Source organism: Anoplopoma fimbria, chromosome 24, assembly GCF_027596085.1.
Source record: "Anoplopoma fimbria isolate UVic2021 breed Golden Eagle Sablefish chromosome 24, Afim_UVic_2022, whole genome shotgun sequence".
Taxonomy (NCBI): domain Eukaryota; kingdom Metazoa; phylum Chordata; class Actinopteri; order Perciformes; family Anoplopomatidae; genus Anoplopoma; species Anoplopoma fimbria.
The window spans coordinates 965,286-979,112 of NC_072472.1; the positions used below are offsets into that span (position 1 = coordinate 965,286).

At 34.9% G+C, this 13,827-nt stretch overlaps 1 protein-coding gene across 2 annotated transcripts; it reads right to left on the bottom strand.

The window, feature by feature from the left end:
• Positions 1-1,886: 1,886 nt before the first annotated feature.
• LOC129113303 (schwannomin-interacting protein 1-like) lies at positions 1,887-10,195 on the bottom strand. 2 transcript variants are annotated; one of them, XM_054625523.1, is made up of 7 exons: positions 10,037-10,195; positions 8,741-8,945; positions 8,079-8,188; positions 7,554-7,635; positions 6,216-6,329; positions 5,931-6,048; positions 1,887-4,942 (listed from the first exon to the last, which is right to left on the bottom strand). In XM_054625523.1, exons 2-7 carry the CDS (start codon positions 8,942-8,944, stop codon positions 4,848-4,850), a joined length of 723 nt encoding a protein of 240 aa, XP_054481498.1. In that variant the 5' UTR covers position 8,945; positions 10,037-10,195; the 3' UTR covers positions 1,887-4,847. The 2 variants fall into 2 exon arrangements, with proteins under 2 accessions (XP_054481498.1, XP_054481497.1); XM_054625522.1 differs by having other exon boundaries at positions 8,741-8,948.
• Between the last annotated feature and the right edge of the window lie 3,632 nt (positions 10,196-13,827).

Here is a 13,827-nt window from a genome sequence, read left to right on the forward strand (position 1 = left end):
AAATCAACCTTTTTATTTTTATCTGTTTTCTTTTGTATTTCAGAATCGGCTTTATTGTCCATGTATGCGTACACATACATGGAATTTGACTCAATTTTTTTTGTTTTTCTCCACGTACAAACACAGAAACAGACAAATAAACAAAGAACAAGGAGAACAAAGGTCAGCATAAACATTAAACTATTATGTAAACATATAAATATATATGCAAAGTATATATATGAACATAAAACACAACAACAAAGACAATGAAATTGAGATAAAAGTGAAAGGATGCTCGAATTAATATGGAAAGATTCTCACAGGACACTTTATGTACATGAGTTAGGTTGAATGTGTTTAATATATAATATAGAATATACAGGATTATTGCACACGGATTTGTTTCTCACTCTGTATGATTTTCTATATTGTTTGTGCATCCCGATTATTAATATATGCCGATTAGCTTTACACATTTAAAACCCAACAGAGAGAGATTAGGATTAACCAAATTATTGTATTATTTATTTAATCAATATTCTGAAATGTCCAGACATTTAATCAATAACGTCTGTGGGATTTAAAATCTGGCTATTTGAGATGAAACGTAGTAAATCGCTCACCGAGAAGCTTCTGTCGTCTGGTCTTGTTATCTGAAGCTTTAATTAGAGAGCAGAGTGAATCCAGAGACACATCAGCTCCTCCTCCTCCTCCTCCTCCTCCTCCTCATCACCTCTGATTCACTCCTCAGTCACCTGTGTTTGATTCATCTGTGAAACACAATCGTCAGCAGCGGAGGAATGAATAAATACGGCGAGGACATCGAATCACTCTGACATTTAATTAAACATCAAATACCTGCTGAAAAAAAAATCCTCTTTATGTGACGTATGAATTGATCTTTGATGAATAAATTACACATTCATTTAAAAATGTAGTCCCATGAACTGAAGCACAATCTTTTGTATTTTGAGATGCATATTTTTTCCCGCAAATTTTGATTTTTGTGAATTTTGGATGCTAATAAAAACAAGCCAACCCATAAAATAATAACTTAATAATTCAAATAATAAAGACTTCAAGAAGACTTCTCTCAGCACCGTGTCTTCTTTACCAAACAGAGTAAAGATTATAAAAACAACTTTAGAATCTGATTTATTGGCCAAAGTATGCGAGTAGATCAAAGGAATTTGACTCTAAATCTCTCTCAATTTACCCAACGCAGAAATAGAAATAACAGCTCGGCCCGAGGAAAAACAAAGCTGAATAGATGAATAAAAAAATAATAATCACGACTGTTATTTACAAAAGTAGAGAAACCAAAGGTGTGAATGTAAATGTTATATAAAATATATAAATAAATATATCTAGGGAACTCTGGCAGTTTTAAAGAAAGAAAGTTAACATACTTTGTTGTCAAGGAAAGTGCATGAGCCAACGTTATGCTACTAGCGTAATGCTAGGTTTGACCAGTCAGTTTCAGCTTTTCACTAAATGGTTTCAGTGGAGCTAAAATCATATTTCTTTTTATAAATACTGCTGTCCTTAAATAAAAATGAACTGAATTAATGTGTGATGTAGTTTGTCTGTCTTTATTAAAGCCAAAACAATGTCTTCGTTTACATGTTGAATCGGTATTTAATCAATCGTGTATTTTTCATTTATATTAATTTAGGTGTTTACATATTTGTTTTCACCATCTTGTTGTACCATTTAATATTTTACTATTATATTTTTTATTGATTTATAATTGATTCTTTTTACTTTTGCTTCATTTTTATTGCCTTGTGAAACACTTCATAATGTTAGTTTTGAAAAGTGCTACACAATATATATAAAAAAATAAATATAATAAAGAAAACACCAAAATACAAGTTTTACATACCATCAAAATATATTTCACAATTAATGTTTTACATTTACAAAATATATTTGTAATTCATTTTATTTACATTTGAAAATACATCTCTAAATACTCGCATTGAAATAAAAATACAATGTTCACTTTGTCAGGACCATGAAATACTATTCTTACTGTCTTTTGAATTCTCCATCACTTCGTTACTTAAACACTCTTTAAACATAATTTCAGTGTGACATTAAATATAAACGTGAATAAAAAAAGTTAATTTCCTTCCATGAGACATTCAGCTCTTTATCACACAACGATGTAAGAGATATAAATCTTGATATCATCGGTGTGTAAATTACTGCAGTCAGAACAAAACTTCACATCCTTAAAAAAGTTTATATTTAAGTGGTGACATAAACATTAAAATAATAAAAATCAAGGCAGCAATATTTCACAAGCATCAACACATGTACTCGGCTATATTAAGTGGATTATTCCCTTTCCTTTCTGAGTAAACATAATGTGATCTGGCTGTACCTGAAGTATTTAGCATTTGTTAAAGGCACAGACGTCTGAGTAATGAAACCATATATCAAAATAAAAAATAAATGTCTATCTCTCATTTGCTTCAAAAATTTCTAAAATATAAAATACGGAAACCAAAATATGAATTAGGTTGATCTTCATTTGCTTCACCAGCTGTTTGACTGTAATGTTCCCTTTTAAAAAGTAAAAAACCCACAATAAATCTTAAATAAGATAAATTAGAATCCGTCATTTGCATATAAACGTCTGGATTTACATCCCAGAAGCCAAATCCTTCTTTTGTCTCGATAACACAATCTGTATTTTTCTAGTCTGGATTGAATAAAAACAAGTTACACCTGGATGGATTGTGAATATGAACTCTATAAAAATGTGTTTGATTGTTGAATCTGCTGCCGGTCGTCCTTCCTGAGAGAAATCACACCAATCTCTTCTGAGACTCAAACGTACAAACTCTACGTACAAGAACACGCTTTTTATCATAAACTTGTTACGACAAGAATTAAGTTTTCTTTTTTTGTTAAAAGAATAATTTTTTCTTCACCAGCGTTTGTTTTTTCTTGAAAACCTGGTTTGACGTATAAATCTATTCTTCTATTGCGTTAAATATTTGTATGACTAGATAAGCATCAAAGTTCTCTATTATCTTCACCAGGAGGATCATGTGAGCTGTGAGTGAATGAGGGAATGAATGTGCATCTCTGAGTCTGTCCACGGCTAATTTATCATTCTCCTTTTTTTACATGTTTTATACTGCCATGGACTGCCTGCTGAGTCCTCCCTCACTACTCTTAACGCCCCCACGGGCCACCAGTGATAACGCAGCTGAGTGCAGCGCTGACCACCAACCGCTAGCTGTTTGCTCACTTTTAGTGTTTTGGACGGTGAGTTTGGCTAACAGCTAACGGGATTACCAGTACACACTCTGCTGAGTACCTCTCGGCCACTACTCTGTGCCTCATTTTAACTGTTTTGGATGGTGTATTTGGCTAACAGCTAACGGGTTTACCAGTACACACACTGCTGATTACTTCTCGGCCACTACTCTGTGCCGCATTTTTACGGTTTTGGACGATGTGTTTGGCTAACAGCTAACAGGACAGTACACAACTGCTGAGTACATCGGCGCACCTCAGTCGCTTGTACGCGGGCAAACAGCTTGGTTTTAATTTTGTTTTTGGTCAGATTGTATGAAGTGTCTTATATGACAACTTTGCACTCTTGTTTTTGAGTTTGAATGATGTCGGTTTTACGATCCCTCACAGCTCGTTGGTGTCTAGACGGGGGATTAACACGTTGTGAATTCATTCAATCACTCAACACATCAGTGGTCGCTGCAGACACGCTAATCTGCTTCATCAGGACTGTGTGGGTGGGTTGTAATCAGATTTGATTGAAAACGTTCATGATGTCGCCGTGAACGCTGATTGAGAGAATTTGACCAAACCACCTTCTTCTAAAAACTAGATTGTTGTTCATTGATTGTTTTTTTTAAGTGATTTTAAATTACGTCACCCCAACATGTTCTCTGATGATGTCAGTCGTACTTTTATTTGGGTTCAGTTGAAATTTTGGACTCTTATCCGGGTCGTGGTCTCAGAAGGATTTCTAAAGGCTTTCCAGATCTTCCTCTGGGATTTTGAGTTTTTCAAAAACCAGATGAGATATATAATCCATCCAGTGTGTTCTGGTCTACCTCTGGGGTTTCCTCCCAGTTGGACATGCCCAGAAAACCTCTTAAGGAAGGACCACTTCCTGTTAGTTATTGTGTCATGGGACTTGTTGCCAGAAGAGAGCGGTGGAAACGTGATTGAGAGTTAAGAGAAAGGAGAGAGGTTTGTTGTGTTGGAGTACAGAAAGCGTAGATTAGTGTTTTCTAAAAGATTTTCAACGTCATGGCTGGATTTTTAGCCGATTTCCATGAAGTTGTCAGACGCTTATAAATAAACAATTTAGGCCTGTCAGCCGCAACAACAAACTGTTTAAGCTGACTGTTGTCCCCATTAGTCATAAAGACATGGATAGTATGGTCCAAGTCTTTCTTTTTGATGTTTACTAGTTTAACATCTCTTCATTAGTCAGAAGCTGATTGGAGATTTTGCCTCCAAACAATCTAACAGAAATCTTTGTTCCTTTGTTGATTTAAAACTCTGACTTTCTAGGTTTCTTTTTCTCCTCACACATATTTCCTCTGGAGTCTCTTTAAGTCAGAGCAAAGCTGCTCGACCTTTTGGAGTTTTCAGGTAACTCAACTTCCTTTAACCAGAACCCCTCCAGTCGAATCTCCCTCTTTGTCGCCCCGAACGATGATGGTTTGTCAGTTTTGCTAAATTAGCATCTCAGCTAACGTTTAGTTTGGGGTTAAATGGCTCCGGGGGGCTGACGTGGACGAGCAGCCCCACCTGGTCCCAGAGCGGCCAAATGTCCACGTTGATGATGGAGGGGTTCTGGTCCGTGGTCCTGGTCGTTAGGTCAGGTCCTGGACATCCAGCAGCATGGCGTCCTGCTTGGTCCTCAGCTGGTCTCGAACCACCAGGTGGGCCACCAGCTCGGAGCTCAGAGCTGGAAGAAGAGCAGCAGGACAAGAAGTCGAAACTGAGGTCTGCTGTTTTATTCTGCGAATGTTACTACGGAGAGTTTGACCACAAGACCTTTTACTGTTTATTGGTTTCACTCATGTTGGACGCCCCTGAGAGGAGGAGGGGCTTACCTCCATGTTCACACCAATAATGTTTCATCAATCATGGCTGAAATAAGAACTACTGCTGCTTTATACATTTTGATGAAGTCCCTGATATGTCAGAAAACCAAACGGCGTCTTGTCTGGGTTCATTACATCGTCCAGAGCATTCAGTGTATCTAGCAAGACACCAACAGCAGGTTTACTACAGCGGAAGGAGCCCAAAATAAACAGATTTAGCTTTGATTTATTTGCAATAAATCAATAAAAAGGTTGCCGAAATAACTAGATAATGATGCAGATTTGTGAAAACTCTGAATTCATGATTTGTCAGGTCTGTCCGCACGACCACAAGCAGAAAACTTTAAAAATGTGTGTTTTCTGAATGGAGTTTGGATCGATCGGAGCTAAGCTTATAGGCATAAATACAGTCACAACGTTATTGTTCATAACAAAGACATTCTATGGTCAGATGCGACGGGTTTGATCTGAATCCTTCTTGTAATCCTACGAAGCTTTAACTTCCTTTTCACTGGTACTTTGAGTTTGTTTTTATTTTGTCCTGTGTTTCTTTCTTATCTTGTTTACATCACTTTAAATGTTTGACGTTCCTGGCGTTCTGTGTCAAATCTCTGTCTGGCTTCTTCTCAACAGCAGCTGAGGCTCATGGGTATTTTAGTGTTCAGATTTAAACTGGTGGTCAAAACATAAACAACTGGTCGGTCGATGGTGCAGGAGGTTTGATTGTGTTTATGACAACTTTGGCTGTGTGTGTGTGTGTGTGTGTGTGTGTGTGTGTGTGTGTGTGTTGTGTGTGTGTGTGTGTGTGTGTGTGTGTGTGTGTGTGTGTGTGTGTGTGTGTGTGTGTACCGTGTACGTCCTGTTGAAGTGATGCTCCCAAGCTGCTGAGCTGTTGCACTGAACGCTCCTGCAGCTCCCAACGCTCCAGATGTTTCCGCTCTGCAACACAGCTGCTGACGGCCAAACACTGCAACACACAAACACACAAACACACACACACACACACACACACACACACACACACACACACACACACACACACACACACACACACACACACACACACAGCTGCTCTAAGTCTCCACATTCTTCCAACAAGTTTGCTGTTTGTTAGTTAATAAAACATTTTTTTACCCCCTTCTCCTTCTGCTCAGCCAGCAGTTTGTCCCTCAGCGTCCTCAGAGCGCTGGCCACTTCCTGTTTCAGCCCGGCGGCATGGCAACCATTACGCCCTGTTCCCATGGAAACCTGTTAAGATATATATGAAGTCAGTGGACTTAAAGTGCTTCATTGCGAATTCAGATCATATCTATGATTGAGGGATTGCCTCCACACGGCTCTCAACATGGTGATGTTTCAGAAGGCAGCTAGAAGCTAACGGTGCTAACGTCGCGAACATTGCTGACAGAGCTAACAGTGCTGACAGCTAACAGTGCTGACAGAGCTAACAGTGCTGACAGAGCTAACGGTGCTGACAGCTAACAGTGCTGACAGAGCTAACAGTGCTGACAGCTAACAGTGCTGACAGAGCTAACAGTGCTGACAGAGCTAACAGTGCTAATGGTGCTGACAGAGCTAACAGTGCTGACAGCTAACGGTGCTGACAGAGCTAACAGTGCTGACAGAGCTAACGGTGCTGACAGAGCTAACAGTGCTGACAGAGCTAACAGTGCTGACAGCTAACAGTGCTGACAGCTAACAGTGCTGACAGAGCTAACGGTGCTGACAGAGCTAACAGTGCTGACAGCTAACAGTGCTGACAGAGCTAACGGTGCTGACAGAGCTAACAGTGCTGACAGAGCTAACAGTGCCGACAGCTAACGGTGCTGACAGAGCTAACGGTGCTGACAGAGCTAACAGTGCTGACAGAGCTAACAGTGCTGACAGAGCTAACAGTGCCGACAGCTAACGGTGCTGACAGAGCTAACGGTGCTGACAGCTAACGGTGCTGACAGAGCTAACGGTGCTGACAGAGCTAACAGTGCTGACAGCTAACGGTGCCGACAGCTAACAGTGCTGACAGCTAACGGTGCTGACAGAGCTAACAGTGCTGACAGAGCTAACAGTGCTGACAGAGCTAACGGTGCTGACAGCTAACGGTGCTGACAGAGCTAACAGTGTGACCCAGAAAGCTGAGTTCACAGCTGCATAATCTGTTGTTCTTCCTCCATCCGGCGCCATAATTTGACGTGACAGTGACGTAGTTGGAGGAACTAGAACTACAAGTGGAGAAGATTTTTAGGAAGCTTCATTCATGGTGATTCAAAAGCATCGTGAACACCTGATGTTCTTAATTGTTAACATTATAAACATAGATAGATATTCCTTTATTGATCCCCATGGGGGAAATTCGGGTGTTGCAGCAGCTCAAGTACAGAGTAAACTGATTAAGATAATAAATAAAAGATATTATACAATAAAATATCATTATCCAGATTGTTCCTGGTATTCAGCAGTAGTCAGTGAACAGACCTTCTGGTTGCTTCCTTCCTCCTCGTCTTCACTGTCACTGTTGTTGATGAAGCACAGCTGAAGGTTTCTGTGGTTGTGAAGTCTGTAAACGGATAATAAACATCCTTATAAACTACAATATTAAACTATGGTTATAAACTATGGTTATAAACTACAATATAAAACTATGGTTATAAACTATGGTTATAAACTACAATATAAAACTATGGTTATAAACTATGATTATAAACTATGATTATAAACTATGGTTATAAACTACAATATTAAACTATGGTTATAAACTATGGTTATAAACTATGGTTATAAACTATGATTATAAACTATGATTATAAACTATGTTATAAACTATGATTATTAACTATAAAAACTATGATAATTATAAACTATGGTTATAAATGGTTATAAACTATGGTTATAAACTATGATTATGAACTATAGTTATTAACTATGGTTATAAACTATGATTATAAACTGTGGTTATAAACTATTTTTAATAATTATATATATTAAATAAAACTGCATTACCGTGAAGAGACAACGGTGACTCGACACCTCCCACAGTCCCTCTCCTCTTCCTCCCAGACGTCTCTCCACACTCCCCCCTGACTCTCCTCCGTCCTCACCCCCGCCACCCTCTGCAGGGAGACACAAATATCACAATATCACGTAAATGATCATTTAAACTGGCTTTATTACAATGTTCGGATGACTTTTGATCTTCCTCCAACCAGCATATCCAATGATTCTCTGTAAATATAACTGTGTAGTTGATAATAATCAATGTTTGCAAGAAAATAGTTTCTCTGGAACTACTCGTTGGTTTAACCTGTTTAACAGAGATGAGAACAAAGAGTAAGACTCAAAGATCTCCAGTGATTTGACTTCCATGAAGTCATCAGAGACATGGGTCAAGCTCCAAAACACAATGGATACTACATTTCCCACAATGCAACTCTAAGCATTTTGTTTCTTTTCAGCATAAACAAGTTAAAAAACAACATTTACATATCATCACCTTCTAGCTTGAACTTGTGATAAACTAATAAATGATTATCGTTTTAAACGAGTAAACTAAGCTGCAGAGGACACTGAGCCTCATGGGAAACGTAGTCTTTTGAGAAATATCACCACCTGCTCGGGCAACAGAACCAAACAGAGATGCCAACACTCCCGTCTTCATGGCTGACCTTTGACCTTTCCCTCCTCTCCTGCTCCTGTTTCTCCAGCTCAGCTATCCGCTGGCTCAGGTCCTCCCAGTGCATGATGGGAAGGCCTTGGCAGTCCACAGAGGATGCCACAGCCGCTGCAATGTGATGGTGATGATGAAGCTCTTCCTCCTCCTCCTCCTCCTCCTCCTCCTCCTCCTCGGCCGTCTCCTTCTCTCCCTCCATCCTCCTCAAACACAGAACAACATCAACAAACAGATTTAACAAAGACGGTAGAATAAAATAATAAAAACAACAATTAGACTATAAAATCTATAATTTGTGTTTTACCTCCTACATGAGGAAACATAAATGATGAATTAATGTCAAATTATCAAACAGTAACTAAACCAATTATTTTCTGTATATATATAATTAGTTTGAACCAAGTTAAGATGATTACACAATAAGCAGTTTCTGTGTTCAATGGTGAAGGAACTATTTGACCATTTGAACTCTTTTACAAACACTTTTACTGAAGCATGCATGAGTCAAACTATTGTTGAAGTCAGTCAATTCCGTTTTATTGACTATTACTAAATGCAACCTGTTATTAAATACTCAATCCTCAAACCCCACCATACTAACACTTAATATATGAGTGTTAATAAAGCAGTCATGTGGATTTAAAGAAGAAATGAAAGACAATGAAGCAATTAAGTGATGTTTCTTAGTTTGTGGTATAACATAAATTCTAAAATAATATGACAGTAAATTGCATTTTTAACTTAAAAAATTACTTTAAATATTAATTGATCATAATTTGTGCTTATTATTACCATTTTTTTCATTGATAAATTGACCCATACTATATACTAACTACTATATTTTATATAATAATATATATATATATATATATATAAAAATATATAATATATATATATATATATATATATATATATATATATATATATATATATATATATAGTATGGTATATACTAACTATACCATGGGTCAATTTATCAATGAAAAAAAGATAATATCAACCAGCGAAAATGTAAGTTATCAAATTGATTAATTGGCACATATTGATTGATTTAATTATAATTAATTATAAAAAATATACTAATAATTTAATTAATTCAAAAATATATACATATTTGAATCAGCAAAAACTATGCTGATCAGCAAAAACTATGATGAATTATTATTCCTTAAAGCAAACAAGGCATTTGAAGGTTCTCCGGTTCTCCGGTGGTTCTCCGGTTGTTCTCCGGAGCTCAGCCCTGCTCTGCTGGTAAACAGCAGCGGGACGTCGCAGGTTTCTGTCCGCCTACCAGTCACATGCAGACGGACCCGGAGGCCTCCAGCATGCCGCCCTGCGTCCCCCGCCGGTCGCTTCACAGCAGAAGGTTTTTAATGAAACATTAACGGAAAGTTGTTAAAAGTGTCTTGGAATAGTTGAAGTCCGTCAGGAGGAAGCAGGACCTCCCTTCTCCTCCTCTTCCTCCTCCTCCTCTCCTCCCACTTTAACCTCTTGGCTTCAGTGACTGGAGATATGTTTATGAATTACTATATTAAAGTCATTTTGACCAATCTTAATGTAATTCAACAGCTCTTAACATTTATTTTAAGGTTTATATTTATTTCTAATCACATGAACAACTATTCCTCTGAGCATATGTTCATTACATTCACTATATGTTCTTTATTTATTAAGTTATTTATTTATTAATGTTATTTATTTATTTATTTATTAATGTTATTTAAGTTATTTATTTATTAACGTTATTTTAAGTTATTTATTTATTAATGTTATTTAAGTTATTTATTTATTAATGTTTTTTATCATAAATAAAGCAGCCTGTTTTTAAAACGTGTGCAGTGATTTAATTAAAACCAACTAGAATAGTAGAGAATATTTCTACTAAATTACACTGAATGTACATTTTTACAAGTTTATAAACTTTAGTTATCGACTACATTTAGTGAAATGATCTCAACCTCTTGGTACTGAAACAGATATTTGCATTATGTCTGTTCTGTTTGTTTCATATTAACATCAAACAGATTTGCATCTTAATTTTGCAACTGCATCGTCATATTTTAAGTAAACAAAAGGCCACGAACTGACACCAGTATTTGACAATTCCTGCCTGTTTTAACTACATTTATATACATAATAATTACATCATATTTACTTTTTTTCTACTTAAATTATTCTCTAAATCAATAAGGTTGAACCACCCTGATGTTTGCTATTTGTTAGCATTAGTTTAAAAAGTTAAAACATGATTTAACTTTTAAAATAACTAAAATCATCAATCTTCATCTGGTTCCATAGCTTTATTGTGGCAGATGTAGTAGTGAAGCGTTTTAATTTACATGACAGTGAATCCACATGATAACGTCTTTAAAGTGAGAACCATCATTTACAACATGTTTAAAGAAATGTACAATTAAAATAAAGCGTCTTAAATCCTAAATGACATCAAAACAAAGAAAAACATCACTAATAACCACTTAAATACTAAAAGGTTGCTTTTTCCTTCAGTTGGAACAATCATAATATTGATATAAATATATGTATAAAGCTATTTCTATAACAACTGCATTGTACTTGTTACTCTACTTCAGTTAAAGTAGCCAAAACACTAAAAATGACTTCATTACAAGTCAAATTTCTGCATTGAAAATATGACTTAAATATCACTAGTAAACTGTTTTTAAATGTCAAAGTTAAGGTACTTTTAAAAATCCGAGTAAATGGCCTCTGTGAGTGTAATATTATGATTTATTAGATTATTAAATGAACAACTCCTTATGAGAGGTAGAATAGATGAGAGAATAACACGGCTTTAGTTAGATTCTCACTTTAAGCACCTTTAATGTGCAAAGATAACATAAGTATAGAGGCCTCTGAGTATAAAATACTGAGTAAAGTACAAGCACCTCGTATTTGTACTTTGTGTTAAATGATCTTAGTCATGCTGTGTTTTTTCCACACACAAACCAGTGAGGCTCTTTAAAGCTTCCCAGTATGGACTGGTCTCTGTCCACAGTTTAAATGGAGATAAAATAAAACACACACATTTGTCCTGTGAAGTTCTTTAGGTTCTTTAGGTTCTTTATGTTCTCTGTCTCTCTGTCTGTCTCTGTCTGTCTCTGTCTCTGTCTGTCTGGAGGCAGTGAAGGGGTTACTGACTCCCGGTGTCATGTTTCACCATTTTTTGGGGATGACGACTCAAAGCAGACGAGGATTTTGAGAGAACAGCAGACGGTTTAGTGACAACAACAACGGAAACACAGAGTTCCTGTTTCAACCCAATAATATCATATAACTCATATTACTATTATTATCATAATAATCCAGGAAGTTGTTGTTTATAGTGAACTCTGTCTGCAGGTTTCACTTTTTACTGTGATGCATTCAATTATTTATGTTAATCTTCTTTATTATAAACGTATTTTCTTTATATATAGATAAGATAAGATAATCCTTTATAAATCCCGCAGCGGGGAAATTTACAGGATTACAGCAGCAGAGAGGATAGTGCAAACAAGAGACATAGTGAAAAACAAGATCAAAACAAGTATTATAAATTAGTAAAGAAGCAGTAAAGAATATTAAATAAGTAAAGATCCACAATAACTAAAATCTTATATATACAGACAGAATAACTATTATATTGCACATATATATATATATATATATATATATATATATATATATATATATATATATATATATATATATATATCTTTGTTTTTATATAATATCTTTTGACTCTGGAGCTCTGATTTTATTCCATCCAAAACTTTTTTTTGTTTTTCATACATTGTTTAAGTAATTTATTTAAACCAGAACTGAGTCGATTAATAATCTGCAAACAATTTGGGACTTTTGGTCGGACAAAAGTAAACATTTGGGAAACTCTGATGGACATTAAGCATCATCTTCTGACATTTTATAGATAGAACTATGAATTTATTAATAAATAATGCTTTTAATTGTTATGATCAGCCATTATTTCTTCCCAGGGAATAATTATGTCCATTTTCTATTTAATTTTCCTTTAATAGTTTTCCATAAGGATACACCTCAGACAACACAAATACTTAAATGTATTTGACCTATTTAAATATTTATATCAGTTCTAGCTGATTTCATGTAGCACATTTATGTTGTAATACAAAGTGATTTCCAAAAAATAAAACAGTAACAAAAGATGAACAAATTCCAAAAAAATGAGATAAAATTAAATATTTAAAACAACTACAAAATAAGTTATTTATTCAATTTATGAATTTATTTATAAATAAAAAAATAATGAATGGATAATGCTTTTAATTGTTAGGATCAGCCATTATTGCTTCCTAGCGAATAATTATGGTAATTTACTATTTATTTTTCCTTTATTAGTTTTACATGAGGATACAACACAAAACAAATACTTTTTTATTTATTTGACCTATTTAAATATTGAATTACTAGCTGTATTAATGGAGCACATTTATGCAGTAATACCTTTGTATTACTGCATAAATGTGCTCCATACTTTCCAGAAATGAAATAAAACAATAATTAAAAATAATTAAGATGAACAAATTCCAATAAAAAATAAAATTAGATAATTAAAACAATTGTAAAAATGTAAACAATTATAAAATAATGTATTTATTAAATGTAGGAATCTAATAATAAATAAATGTATGTAGCACATTTATGAAATAACACAAAGTGCTCCCCTGCCAAAAATAGATGGTTTAACAAATTCTAAATAAAAAAATAAAATGAAAATAAAACAGTATAGAAAAATAATGAAGATGAACAAATTCCAATAAAAAATAAAATTAGACAATTTAAACAATTATAAATTATGTATTTATTAAATTTAGGAATCTATTAATAAATACATTTATGTAGCACATTTATGGAATAACACAAATTCTAAATAAAATAATAAAATTACATAATGTTAACAATTATAAAATAATGTATTTATTAAATGTAGGAATCTATTATTAAATACATTTATGAAATAACACAAAGTGCTCCCCTGCCAAAAATAAATAGATGGTTTAACAAATTCTAAATAGAATAATAAAATTAGATAATGAAAACAAC